This window comes from Cynocephalus volans, chromosome 7, assembly GCF_027409185.1.
Source record: "Cynocephalus volans isolate mCynVol1 chromosome 7, mCynVol1.pri, whole genome shotgun sequence".
Taxonomy (NCBI): Eukaryota; Metazoa; Chordata; class Mammalia; order Dermoptera; family Cynocephalidae; genus Cynocephalus; species Cynocephalus volans.
The window spans coordinates 161,656,114-161,670,561 of NC_084466.1; the positions used below are offsets into that span (position 1 = coordinate 161,656,114).

Consider the following 14,448-nt stretch of genomic DNA (forward strand, 5'->3'; position numbering starts at 1 on the left):
TGCCCACCGAGCAGCCAAAGGAAACAACCTGCGGTGACTCTGAGAACTGCAAAGTAATAAAATGTCACAATGCCACCCTTCAGTTGGCACAGGTGCAGTGACTGAGACCCAAGACCTGGGCCCCACTCTACCTGGCTGGCTCTGGGCAGGGCCTACACCGGTGTCTAAGCGTCCACCTGCATGAGGGGACAGGCTGCATCAGGGCCCCAGGACGAGGCCCACAGAAGCTTCAGCAGGTGTCCCTCCACACCACGCCCACTCACAGAGCTTCTGAGGTCTGCTCTGATAAATACCCCCAGAAGGGAAGAGCAATTCCCTGCCACACCCATGCAACTTTGGGTTCACAATTCAGAAATTCTTTCTCACAAAAAATTCACATCAACACACACCATGACACATTTTTATCATATTTTTCTCCTAGAAAATCTTCGAAAACCCAGGAAGCCTCCCCTCCCTAACACATGGTTTTGTTGAAGGGCAGAGGTGGGGCGGTACGGCAAGTGTCTTCCACGTGTTACTCAACGACCTCAGTGCGGACGCCCACAATGGCGGCGGATCGTGCAGACACACCAACGTGGCCCTCACCATGCTGCGACGCAGGCACCCACCTCGGCATTGATGAAGCCCACCTCTGCGAAGTTCCGCAGCAGGTCAGGGGACACCTGTCTCTCCAGGATGTCCTCCGAGTAGTCCCAGGTGTCCTGCACTGACCCTCCCTCACCTTTCTTCTTCCTTCCTGAGGGAAATGGAAGTGGGTAAAGATTATGTCTTTTCTAGCAGGCAAATAAAAGGATTCCTGGCCCACCCCAAGCACCCGAGTCCTCTCCCAGCTCTGTGCAGGGCCCACCCAGACAGGTATCTGGGAGGTGGGCGTTTTGCCCAGGAAGGGCTGGAAGAGCTCCCGTGGGTGGCTGAGGAGTCCCCAGTGCCAGCTCTCAGTCAAGGCTCATTTTTGTGTCCCTGTAGATGCTCTTGTTTGGCTTGTCTGGTTCTCACAGCATGAGGAAACTCTAGCCTGCACAGCCTATTCCATCCATGTCCTGGCCTTCTGGGTGACACCCGCTCCCTGACACCTACAGGACCTCCAGGCCCTCATGTGCCTCTCCCATCTGCTGCCTCTCTGCACACGTCCCTTGTGTCCCGTGTCCATGAGACCAGAAGGTCTCCAGTGCGCCACACACTGAACGAGCCCCAACCGTGTGCTCACTACAGGGAGCAAGCCCTGCCCACGCTCCTCAGAAGCACACCTGCTCGGGAGGCCGCTCCCCCCACCTATGCCAGCGCCCTCTGCCCTCTGTCACAGGCTCCCTGCACGGGGGCATTAGCTCGCCTGCTGTGGCTTCCCTGTCTGAGCCCCTGCAGACCCTCCGAGTGCCTGTGAAGATCACAGCCAGACACAGCAGCAGCCCTGTGACCGGGGCAACAGCCGTGTGTATACTGTCACCATGATCACGAACACTTATCCAGGGCCAGCTGTAAATGCACTTGGGAACACCATTTCCCACGGAAGGCCCCTGGGTGGAAGCACACGAACAAGGACCCTTCGTGGCTTCAGGACCACCTGGTGTCTTCAGTGCCATCCCAGCTGGCCTGCAGCATCTGGATGGAGGCCCTGGCTGTGGCACCCCCGCCCCTGTGGGCACCTTGGCAGTGGTGGGGCCTGCGGCTCGGAGGTGTGCTGTGCTCCAGCTTTTAGTGCCGGGCAGTCAAAGCCCAGGCCGGCCCGCAGCAGGGAGGCACCTGCGAGGAGCACGTACCTCTCTTCCCCTTCACCGGCTTCTTCGCCTTGGCGTTGTCGTACAGCAGGCAGAAGCGGCAGGCCGCCCGACACACGTCCCACACGCCTTGCTTCCGTGCGACCTTGGCTAGCTCTGCCCAGATTTGTATCCTGCTCACCAAAGACCCGAACAAGGGGGAAAGCAAATCCAGACGTCGCTGGTGGAATCAGAGAACACCCGCGACGACTGCTCGTGTGAAGAAGCCCCTGCAGGGTCTACAGTTTCAAGGTTACAAACAGCGACCTTCAGACAAATCCAGGGCGCAGCTCTCTGGCTCCCACTGAAGGACCCTGGAGCCAGGCGCCTCCTCGTGCCTTGGGCCATCAGCCTGGCCACCGCAGAGGAGCCGCCTGGCTCACAGACCGGCCTGCTGGGCATTGCTTTGTGCGAGTTTCTGTCCCTCCCCCAGAAAAGCATGTCTCCTTGCTCACCTCTCCTTGTCATTTTCATTTCCCAAGTGCCGCAGGTGCCTGGCGCCCTTGTCCACGCTGACGATGTGGTGACGAGCCTTTGCCGACAGGTGGCTGAACCGGCTCCTGATCTTCCCAGTGGAAACTGAGAACAGAAAATGAAACGCAAGTGTCCACGTGGCACACTTCCAGATCAGGAGGCACGCAGGAACCTGCAGCTCTATTCAAACCCCGGTGTCACCGGTCATGTGTGGCCCTGCAGGGCCACAGGGGGCACCTGGCTGTGGCATTCTCTGTGTCTCTGGACGCAAGTAGGCTGAGCTGACTGTGTCTTTGGGTGTGTGAAGCCTCGGGCACCTCGAGGCGGCTGCTCAAGACCAATCCCCATCCTGCCCCCTCTCCTGCGTGGTAGTGGCCCTGCCCAGCCGTTCTCCAGCCAGTGGCCCCAGGCCTCTGTCTCCCCGCTGTCTCTCACCCGGCCCCCTGGCAGCACCCACCCCAAGCCCCAGCAACTGTATCTGCGTGATGCCGGAGGTCTGTACCCACCGTCTTTTTCCTGGCAAGTGAAACCCAAACAGCCGGAACCCAGCTTCACACCCAGGGCGGGTCTGCCCAGCACAGCTGCTCTGGGGATGCAGTGGGTGCTGAGCCCAAGGGGGGCTTCGTCCCGCCCTGGAGTTGTGCCTCCCTGGGCTGGTGTCCCGCCCTCCTGGCTGGCACAGGCTTTCATCTTCAGGAGCCAACTCAAGGGCGTCCTCTCCCTAGGAGCCCTGCAGGGCCCTGCAGCACCTTCTGCCAGGCTTACGTGCTGTCCTGGCCCCGCCCCAGCAGGTGGAAGTCTGAACTCTGGGCTGAATGAAATGAACCAAAAAGCAAAGCAGACGTGTCCCTGATGATGATGGGTTGACAGCCGCTCCTCAGACTCATTAGGACAAAAATAAAACCATAAGAACGGAGACCATGGGACGGGACAGAGCATGACCAACACACAGGGTGCCCAGCCTCCCGAGGCAACTTCCAATCTTTCTTCCCATCAGACGACCCCTGTCATCTCAGGCCACGTCTCCCCACAGGCTCCAACCTGCATGACACCAGGCGGCAGGCCAGGTGAAAGCCGCTGGCCCAAGGGAGCCATGCTGGCGGGAAGCCTGGACGCAGCCTCGGCAGGACCAGGTCCAGACCTGCAGCCTGTGGCTCCTGGAAAGAGCAGGGACTGCCCTGCTGACCAGTGCTCCTGGCTTGTCCTCAGAGGCCTGGGGGCCTCAAGGGTACTCGTCCTGCTCGTAGCCTGGCCTCACCAGTGCACACAGGGCAACATGGCCCCAACATCCATTGCCCAAGATGGACCCAGACTCTCCCAAGGACAGATGGCAGCAGCTGGTGTAAGCATGGACCTTTCAGGTCTGACCCTCATGATACACAAACTCAGAAGGGCAGCCCCAGGTCCCACAGTCCTTGTGCCTTGGACAGTGCTATGGTCCTGCCTGAAGTCACATGTTGGAGTCCTAACCCCAAGACCTCAGAATGTGGCCTTATCTGGAGGCAGGGCCTTTACAGAGGTAATCAGGTTAAAATGAGGTCATCAGAGTGGGATCTAATCCATTATAACTGGCATCCTTGTAACAAGAGGACATTAGGACACAGACACACACAGAGGGATGACCATGTGAGGACACGGCAAGAAGACGCCATCTAATAGGCCAAAGACAGAGGCCTCAGAGGGAGCCAGCCCTGCGCACCTGGATCTCAGACCTCCAGCCTCCAGGACTGTGAAGAAGTAAATGTCTGCGGCTGAAGCCGCCCCATCTGCGGCGCTCTGCTGCGGTGGCCCGAGCTGACTCACACACCAGTGTGCGGAGAGGAGACCCCTTCCCCAGGTGCTTTCAGAGACCCCAGACCAGCTGCCATCGTCGAGGCCGGCAGGTGTTGACGGGGCGGGCTCACACGTCAGGGGCCCAGCGTGGCCTGCGCCCATGTCTGCACCCTGGGGTGGGGACAGCGCTTACCCTTGGCCTCACTCTCACTGTCGAGCATGGTCGCAAACGTGTCGGGGGCCAAGGCCAGGCCTGCGTTCACGAGGAGCGCGCGCTTCTTCCTGGCGCTGTCTTTTGGGACAGCTTTCTTTGCCTGCAGAGGAGAGAGTGCACGAGGAGCAGGGAGCCCCGGGCCTGCAGCGGCGCCTCCTCGTCCTCCACAGCGCTGTGTGGCTCCTCACACAAACGGCGGCCCTGGGAAGCCCCCTCCGTGCTCCCTCCACCCAGAGCCCAGTCTTGCCCCCAACCCCTGCCCATCCGCCCATGACGCCTGTCTGCACCTGCTCGATGGCCATGGTGGCCTTGTCCTCGGCGCGCTCAGGGGATTGGTACAGCATGGTGCACAGGCGCAGCCGGTTGATGGCCACCGTGAGCTTTTCTTGATAGAGGCCCAGGCTGTCGAGGCACAAGGCCTTCTGCAGGTGCTCCATGGCGGGCTCCAGCCGGTCCTCATCCTCCTCGATATGTGCCATCTCCATGTGCACTTGGCAGCGGAGCAGGACCATGAGACTGCGAGGGGCAGCACAGAGTTAGGGGCCAAGGGCCGGGCTGCCCGTGGTGTGCTGGGTTTCTGTCAGCCCCACCCATGAGGCAGCAGGCCTGGGTGGCCCCTGGTGTACGGTTGTGCTGGGCAGCCCGGAGCCCTGGCTTTCCAGCATCCTTCTGGTCACACTTCTGCCTTACCTTGAGGAGAGGGCAAAGAAGGAAGGTCCCTGCAGACCCCTGGAGACCTCAGAGCCCAGCTGGCTGGAGCTGCCAGGTCATGGGCTCCCAAATGGGAAGCGGCAGGTCAGCAACTGGGGTCAGTGCGAGGGGTGCGGGCTCAGCACACTCAGGAACCCGCAAGGCCGTGGCCCACCATCTCAATCCCTCTGTGCCACTCACCTGTCGCTCCTGCAAGGCTCTTGGCAGAGCCACAGTGGCGAGTCCGACATGGCTCCATCGTCTCTGCACCTGAAGCCTCAAGCCCAAGGTCTGTGCCACATGCCACGCCTCACTGCCCTGAGCCTGTCCCTGACTCTGGCCTCACTCACTAAGGCTCCACCTGCAGACACCACCTGCTCAGGACAACCACACGCCCTGCCTGCTGCTGCTGCCTCTGCTGAGGTCACGTGGGGCTAGGCGGGGGCTGCAGAAGCCCCTGGGTCCACACACATAAACAGTGTCCACAAAGCCTTTCCCACAGATGGCATGGGGGAGGTCCCACATTACAGCCCTGCCCCAGACACAGGCATCAACAAATCCAGCAAGCTCCGCTGAGTAAAGAGTACATGGGACCTGTGGTGTCAGGGACAGGTGCTCTGCAGCCTTGGGAGCCACTGGCAGCAGAGGCAGGGGTCCTGCTAAAGCCAGGGCAAGGTCCACACTCCCAGCCAGGAAACTCAGGCCCACAGATGACAGGTCCAGACGCAGGCAGAAACGGGCCACTCTCCCACAGCCCGGGGCAGAGACAGACGCAGCACGACGTGAGACGCAGCCTTGCTGGGAGCATGAGCGGCACCTGGAACTCTGCCTGCTCTGGGCCAGATGAACCCGAATCCCACAGCGGGAAGCTCATCTAGAGTTGGACAGCCCAGAACAGCGGCCACAGCCGCCAGGAGCCGAAGTGGAAACCCGCGGGAGTATGATGAGGGTGGCAGGATGCAGGCAGAGCAGGTTTAGACAACGCAGTCCATACCCTGAGACAGGGCCAGCGGGCCCCGCCAGAAGGACTTTCAGGTGAGCGATTATCAGAGTTAACTCTGCTTCAGCCATGGTAGACAGATTAGTAATGGGCCACCCTGCCAAGCATAATGCCCATAAAACTGGACCGGGTATGTGCAGCTGCTGTGTTCAGGCACTGGACACCAGGCAGCATAGGACCGCAGTCCCTGGGAGAAGGACACTCTGGGATGGGCCCAAAGCTGCCTAGCCCGTAGCCTGGGGACAGCTTCCTGATGAGGGTAGAGCAGGCAGAACCCAGGTCCCCTGAGCTGAGGGGGCAGAGGTCGGAGTGCAGTCCGCTGCAGTGGCTGGGAGCTGCAGAGCAGGGGGCTTGGCTGAGGCCCCGAGCAGTCTGCATGTGGTCCTCCATGAATCCTCGGCCAAGGGCCGGGCTGTGTGTGACGGGGTGAGATGACTCTGTGAGGCTCTCCAGAGTGCAACTGCTCCAGGGTTGGGAAGCAGTCCCAGGCATCAGCACGCCAGAGGCCACACTGTGCTGTGGGCCGTCAAAGGGCTGCCCAGCCCGAGTGGGGACACCTGGTTAACAGTTCACAGAAACACTGGGTCTCCAGCCCAGACACCACAGGGGTTTCCTCTTAGGAGTCAGACCAGCCCTAGACCTCCCCAAACAAGATGAGATCTGCAGGCGAGACAGCGTACGGAGGTCAAGTCTCACTAAAATGGGCTTGGGAAACACTGTAACTGGCAGAGATATGCCTAACAGAACAGAAAACCAGCCCTACCTGACTTTAAAGAAATCGGCCAATGCTGAACTGCCTGCTAGAACGAAATCAACACTTTTCTAAAAAAGGTAAGATGCAAAGACTGCACAGTGTGTCATCCACAAAGTTGGGCACACAATAAAAATTATGAGACACACAAAGAGACAGAAGAGTGTGAGCCACAGTCAGGACACAGGTGGGCAGATGTTGGGTTTAGCAGACAAATCCTGTAAGGCAAATAGCACAATATAAACATGATGAATATGTCCAAAAATGGAGGAAAACCGTAGTGTTAACGAATGAACAGAGGGGGAATCTCAGCAGAGAAATAAACACTGAAAAAGAAATGAAAATACTAAAACTAAAAACTGTAATAACCAAAATGAAAAAAATCCTGGTTGAACATAATAGCAGATTGGAGACGACAGAAGACATAGCCAGTGAACCTGAAAACAGGTCAGGAGAAGTTGTCCGGTCAGAAAAGCCAAGAGCAGAAGGTTCGTTTCAAATGCACAGAGCCTGGAAACCTGCGGGCCCGTGTTCTAGCATGTGCACAGCGGGAGGGGGTCCCAAAGGGAAAGAAAGGGAAATACATGTGAAGAAGTAATGACTAACACAGCGATTCCCTAAATCTGATGAAAACTTCACTTTACACGTGTGAGGATGTTAGAGAGCCCCAGCAGAATTAAGACAAAAAGGCTCCTAGGAACTGCGCAACCAGAAGGCTGAAATACAACTCAGAGGCACGAAATTCAAAACAGGAAGGAGGGAGGCTGGGGAACCGCGCTCGGAGCAGCCTGGCTTTTCATCAGAAACTATGCAGGCCGGAAGAAAAGAAAACAACCTCTCCAAAGTGTTTAAAGAAGAAAAATATCAACCCGCATCCAGTAACTAGAGGAAATAAATAATCTTCAAAAACGCGGGTGACATCGCGTGGTTTCCCGGTGGCCGCCCGCCGGCCGCCCAGCACCACGGGAGGAATGAGGGAAGCTCTTCAGGCTCCAGGGAAGGCTCAGGAGCCAGGCACGCTGAGCCCTGCAAGGGGCAGAGGAGCCGCGGGAACCACTAGGAACATGGGTCCTTCTCAAAGTGAGACGCCAGCGAGGACAGCCACTGGAGCAGAGGTGCCCTGGGAGGCTGTGGGTGTCGCAGAGGGAGCCGGGCGCCGCCTCCCGAGGACTGTGGTGACTTGTGCATGTCACCAGCCCCAGAGAAATCCCACCTTCCCCAAGAGGCGTAGCTGAGAAACCAAGAAGGCAACAGAGGAAATAAAATAGAGCTCTCAAAACTCAGTTAAGCCCCCAGAAGGCAGGGAAGGACAGCCCGCAGAACAGACAGACAGGACAACCAGTAAACAGATAAGATGACAGACAAATTCGAGATCATGCCGAATGCCAGGAGGCCAAGCATTCCACTGAAGAGACAGAGGCCATCGTGTTAGATAAAAAAGCAAGCCTTGGCCATGTGCTGCCTAAAGGACGTGCGCTGAAAAAGTGGGGCCTTCTGCACTTTAAATTTAAAGCTACAAATAGAATGAGAGTTAAAAGGATAGAAGAGGATGTGACACACTCAGGAGGCTGGTGTGGCTGTACCAACATCAAGCAATGTGGACTTCAAGACAAGGAGTGTCACCAGAGACAAAGAAGGGCACGTCAAACGTGAAAGGTCAATCAGAAGCGGCATCACGTCTCAACGCATCGAGCAAAACTGGCAGCACTGGGGGCGGGGAGGCCCCACCGCCGCCGGGGTTTCTAACAACCCTCTCTCAGCAACTGTCAGAACCGTGGGAGGGAACAGTCGGCATAACCGCGCTCTGAGCCGAGCCGAGACCCGCACTGATGACGCAGGACTTGCTCCTGCAGCGGCCGGCGGGGGGCGCCTGAGCTTTGAACCTGAGTCTCAAGGACAGTCCCAGCGCCGACACCATTCCCATCTCCCACAGAAGCCGAGCAAAGCAGAACAGCCCCTGCCGCTCTCCCCAGCCCTCTCTGTCCTCTCTCTCAGGCTCGCGCGACGAATTCCACTCATCTGGGGTCATTCTGTGCTGGGAGACCGCACAAGAAACCGAGGAACCAAACTCGAAGTGAAAGCCCAGCCCTGGAACACACAGGGCTGGGGCCACACACCCAGCGAATCTGCCCAGGCGGCTTTCCCATAGTCTGTCCCTGTCCCCAGCTCTGGTGGCCACAGTGCCGCCTCCCCAGCCTCCCTCAGCTCCTTCTGCTCTCACCGTCAGCGCCCCCTTCTGCTCCCCACGCCGGGGCCTGGCATCCTCCTCTGCCCCAGGCACTCTAATGGCTCCATCTTACCCAGGTCCCCACAGGGTCTCGCCAGCCCCCGCTCCTGACCTCCCTGGCCACGACAGGCCCCACTTTACCGGGGCTTGAGGAGCACTGACGCCCCTGTGCCGGTGCCCGCTTTTGGAGGTCTGAGCCGAACCTCCTGGGTCATCTGGTCCCCTCTGGAGCTCCTCAGTAAGCTCATGTGAGCAGGTGGCCAGAGGATGTTCTATCACTCGGACATGGATCCAAGCCCATACTGAGCACAGGTGGGGTTTTCTGCTCACATCATTTTTATGACAAGGAAGTTTTTTATCCTCATACACAATATTGGAGGCTTCTGCCTTGACCCTCTCCTGCCGTGTCCGTCCCCCTCTGGGGGACGGCACAGCACAGAACCGCGCCCTACCTGTCCACCTTCTCCAGGACCTCCGCAATGCTGGTCAGTGGCTTCCACAGGTGCTGCCGCAGGCCGTGCTGCAGGAGGGGGAGACAGGTGTTCCACTGGGTGGCACACACCACGTGGATGACGCGGGGGTCGCCCAGGCGGATGGCTCGCTGGAGCGCCATGTCAAGTCTCTTTATGACATTCAGCTGGGTCTGCAGAGAGGATAGTGAACAGTTCCATGAAGGGTGTGAGGCCAGCACCAGCAACAAGCCAATCACATCACTGCCGGGGACAGCCAGCTCTGGGAGCTTCGGGATGCGGGGCCAGGGCAGCAGATGGGATCAGGTGCACGCCGAGAATCCGGGACCTAAATCCATCACCCTGTGTCAGACTGGGGTCCTGAGTCTGCAAATGGCCCAAGTGACCTCGTCTAGAAGGGGGTGGACACCCTACGTGATGTTACGCTTCAAAGGCTTAGAATGTCCTGCTCGTTCATGGAGGTGTCCATCTTCCACGAATCGACTCGACCAGAGTCTGCTTATTTCTTGTGTATTTGTTGGGGCTGACACCCCATGAGTTCACTACCCAGACAGCGTCTCCTCTGCTTTGTGCTGTACATGCCCTTCCCAGCAGAAGGACTCCCGTCCAGTCTGGGTCCAAAATGTCAGGATCCGTAAAAGCAGCCTCACCACTCCCCATGCCTTCCTCAGGCCCCCCTGGGGCCATCTGTCTGTCCTGTGCTCAGTCACATCCCCACAGCCGCTGGCCGTCCACACCATGGGGCCTCACCCTCATGCTGTGCCGGGGCTACGGGGGTCGAGCCCAGAGTGGGACTCGTGATCCCATCATGCCACCTGGCTGCTTAGATGAGTCTGCCAAAGCCTTGGGACCTAGTGCCCAGCCCCTGTGACGTCCTCAGCAGGCAGACGGTGGCGGGACACGGCTGTGCAGCCCGCAGCGCCACACTGCCAACCAGCCTCTGCCAGTCTCACAAGGTGTCTTCTGTAAACCATTCTTTAAACAGACACTGACAAGGTGCCAAACACGTGCCAGGCACCAGCACACGGCGGTCAAAGAGCAGTTGAAGGGCTCCCGCGAGAAGCTGGGCAGTGGAGGCAGACACACCCTCACAAATCCAAAGGGAACACGAGCGCCTGCCAGACAGGAGCGCTGCAGGCCAGCGTCTGGACGGGGAAGAGTATTTACAGCAGACAGGGCGCAACCCTGCTCGTCCCCGGCAGCCTCCGCATCAACACCACATGCCATATTCTGTCTTAACATCATCATTCTCACTGAAGAATGGTCTAAAATGATTTCTGGATCTCTTTTTGAACAGTGGCTGCTGTTCCAGATCCTACTGTCTTAAATAAACAGAGAACACTTAAGCCACGCTCACATGGCCTGTGACTCTCTGCCGTTATGTTTAGAAGGTGGCTCTGCTGCGCCTGCCCTTCAAAAAGAAGCTGCCTCTTCAGTAACTACAGACTGGAACTTTCCGAACAATTCTATGGTTTCCAAACAGGGTGATTGAGGAAGCCATAGAGACTGTGGCAAGCCTGCTGGGCATGCTCCCCTCCCCGGATCCCTTGCCCCCAGGTGTCCAGGTCCGTGGGGCTGACAGCTACCACAGGAGGTGACTTTTACCACTGACCGTTGGGAGGCACCCCAGGCAGGAGTGAAGTTGGCAAAGAGCCCTCCTGGGGACATGGGCGGCTGTCACCCAAGGGCAAGTGTTATCAGCATGGGTGGGTGTGGGGGTGGGGTGGCAGCTACACACAGGCAGGGGGAGGATGAGGCCGACCCAGGGAGAGTCACACCCAGCCCCTAGCCCAGTGCACAGGCTGCAGTGTGGCTGAGCTGGCCCTAGGAGCTGTCAGGGACCATGCCGGAGGCCAGTGTGTGGCCCAGGCCTCAGCACCCTAGAGGAGGGTGGCCAGCTCTGGCACCTCAGGTCAACCCCTGTGCATGGGTGAGGCAATGGGGCACAGGAGCTGGGCCTCGCGCCCACTGTCACACAGGAGCCAGTGCAGAGCGGGGCACGTCCCCAGCACCCTCACACCCAGCACAAACTCAACTCTCGCCAAGTTCCAGGAAATCCGCAAGAGAATGCGATGTGTACTGTGACTCCTGCTTTAAGACTTACCTCAACGGCTGATCGGATATAGACTTTAATTTCATTTTCAAGTTTCAAAGCTTCTAATTCATACTCCAGACATTCAATTTCTATCAGCTTCCCAGGATCCTGTAGAAACAAAGAGTTTTTGTGTACGTGGAGATTTTTAATGAAAGCAATAACACACATACATTAATTTCTAAGACCATTTAAAAACATCATTAATAAGCTACGTAGAAATTCAACAAATAAAAATCATAACACAAAGATAAATAAGAAAAACTTATAATATTTCCAAAGGATGCAAAGGTTTAAGTGAGAGAGCTAATTATTATTATTTTTTTACTTTTTAACAGAGGGGGAGGGCTCATCAATTTCAGCGGACATCATATTTTTAAATAATTAATTTCACATAAACTTCCTCTTTAGAAATTTGGCAAGCATGCTTTCTTTTACTCCCTGTTGGGGTTAGGATACAAAGCCCTGCCTAGAAGCCTAGGTGGCAGGCACATGGGTCGGGGATCTGGGGTGGGGTCCCCTGGCTGTGGGTGCGGAGGTGTCCCTGTTCCCAAGCCCCAACCTCCTTCCGACTCCTCACCTGCTTGCCACCTCTCAAGACCACCCACAGAGTGACAGGGCAGGGTCCCACAGCTTACCGCATTCAGGGGCCTCATCCCAGCCCCTGGTAACTGGCATTTACAGCCTGGTAACCAGGCTTTGGCAAGGGTGCTCTGCGTGAACGTCACCCAGCAGAGGGTGAAGTCCACTCTGCGTCTCTTTTCCTGGAGGTACCATGGTCTCAGACCTCGGCAGCCTTACAAAAGGCAGGAGAGCAACAAGTAGGCTGTCACCCGAAGGCCCTGTCCCTTAACCCACTGTGCCCCAAGGTCTTCTGGATACAGAAGAGGGCTCGAGTCATCCAGTCCGTGGGTGCAGCCGTCACTGAGCATGCGTCTTTATGACAACAGGAGACTGTCCATGAACGTGTCTGGATGGGTGGTGCCTGCAGTGCTTGGTGGACAGGCTTGGCTCCAGGACAGCAGAAGGCCAGTCAGGCTGTGTCCTCGGGCCAGCCTACCGTGATGCAAACCTCCATGTCACTGAGGAAGCTGCTGTGGGCTTCATGGAGGTGTGAGAAATACCTACGAGCTTCTCATATTTTCGCGAATCTCAAATTCTTTACACAGTCTGAGTCGGGGTGTCCAGCTCGTTAGCTCGGTCCCACCGTCCACCCAGGCAACTTTGTGGAACGTGTTACAGCGGCTACTCTTTAAGATGCATCATGATTTCAAAATTAAAAACCACTCATATCCATAACAGTGCTGAGCTTTTAATTCAAAATAAGTCTTTTAAGACTCTGAATGTCTAACAGGAAGGACTGATTAAGTAAACTATGACACACACGCAGGATGGAGTGCAGTTCATCATGCACTGAAATCCACGCCTGGGACGCCTGATGACTTGGGGAAACGTGCGTGGTCGGCTGAGAGGTTTCAAAGCTGGACATAAACCCTGTACGCCATGTGGTTCAGGACTCACGGGAAAAGGCTGCAAGTCGCTACGTGGAAACGTTAAGAGAGGTTATTTCTGGGTAGGAGCGTAGCCAGAGATTTTTTTCTTTTGTCCTCAACAATCTTCTGAATTTTTCATAGCTAAGTAAGTGCCATTGTTATAAATTTTAGAAAAGCAATAAAATCACTTTTAGGCACCGCCTGTGTCCTACTCTTTAGGCTGCATGAGAGACAGGCGGCAACTGAAGAGTTCATGATAAAAACTTATTTCCAAGTGTCAACTGACAATTTTTAATTTACTTTTTTTTATTCTCTCCTGAAATAGCTTTATCAAAGTATAAGTGAGGTACAATAAAAGTGCACAATGAGATGAGTTTTGACATGTCAGAGCCCACAAAACCCTCAGCACGATCATGGTAGAAACGCCCGTCCCTCCCGGGTCCTTCCTTCTTGCCTTCCCTGCTTGACTCACCCCAGGTCCAGGCAACTACTGGTCTGCTTTCTGACGACAGGTCAGTTTGCATATTGTAGAATTTCATATAGATGGAACCATACAGTTTGCACTCTTCTGTTTCTGTTTCTTCCGCGCAGCATAATCGCTTAGAGATTCACCCACGTGTGGCTTCTGTGGCCCGTGTGTTCCTTTTCATGGTTGCGTAGTACTCCGTTTACTGACGTGCCACAGAGTACTCACCTGCTCTTGGCATCTGTGCTGTTGCAGACGGAGCTGAGCCTTCGTGTGCAGTGTCTGCATTGAACACACGCTTTCATCTGCCTTGGTTAAACAACTAGGAGTGCAGCAAGTGCATCCTTAACTTTTTACCAAATTGCTAAACTGTTTTCCCAAGTGGCTGCACCGTGTTACATCCCCGCCAGCGGGGGAGGAGAGCTCCAGGTCCTCCGCATCCTTCCCAGCACTGGGTTTGGCCCATCTTTTAATTTCAGTCATTCTAATAGTTGGCAGCAAACATCACAACTGATAATGCTCGGCATCTTTCCCTGTGTGGGCTTTTTCCTTCTTGCCATCACACATCTTCTAATGTGTCGGCATCACGTTGTCCATTATATCCTCCTCGCATCCTTAGACCACCTCTGGAATTGGTAGTGATGTCATGTCTCCAATTCTTAATAATTTGTAGGTCTCTATTTTTATCCCTGATCAGTCTAGCGAGTGGCTTATAATTCTATTGATTTTTCTCAAAGAACCTGCTTTTGGTTTCACTGATCTCTGTTTTTCTGTTTCCTACTTTGCAGATTTCTGTTCTGATATCTAATGTTCCTCTTCTTCTGTCCACTTTGGATTTCATTTGCTTTTCCTTTTTCAGTTTCTTAAGGCGAATGCTGAGCTCACTGATTCTTCTAAACACTCCTTTTGAGGCATCCCACAATTTTTCTTTTCTTTTTTTTTTTTTAAAAAGAAGACCGGTTAGGGGATCTCAACCCTTGGCTTGGTGTTGTCAGCAACACACTCACCCAGTGAGCAAACCGGCCATCCCTATATAGGATCAGA

General features: G+C 55.8%; 1 protein-coding gene across 1 annotated transcript in view; it reads right to left on the reverse strand.

The window, feature by feature from the left end:
- CFAP46 (cilia and flagella associated protein 46) overlaps positions 1-14,448 on the reverse strand; it is a 121,209-nt gene that overhangs the window by 89,922 nt on the left and 16,839 nt on the right. Inside the window, exons 10-16 of the mRNA XM_063101626.1 lie at positions 11,458-11,556; positions 9,336-9,526; positions 4,503-4,731; positions 4,195-4,315; positions 2,210-2,333; positions 1,758-1,888; positions 609-736 (exon numbers count right to left, since the gene is read on the reverse strand). Of these exons, the coding sequence (XP_062957696.1) occupies positions 609-736; positions 1,758-1,888; positions 2,210-2,333; positions 4,195-4,315; positions 4,503-4,731; positions 9,336-9,526; positions 11,458-11,556 (1,023 nt within the window). The remainder of the gene's footprint in view (positions 1-608; positions 737-1,757; positions 1,889-2,209; positions 2,334-4,194; positions 4,316-4,502; positions 4,732-9,335; positions 9,527-11,457; positions 11,557-14,448) is intronic.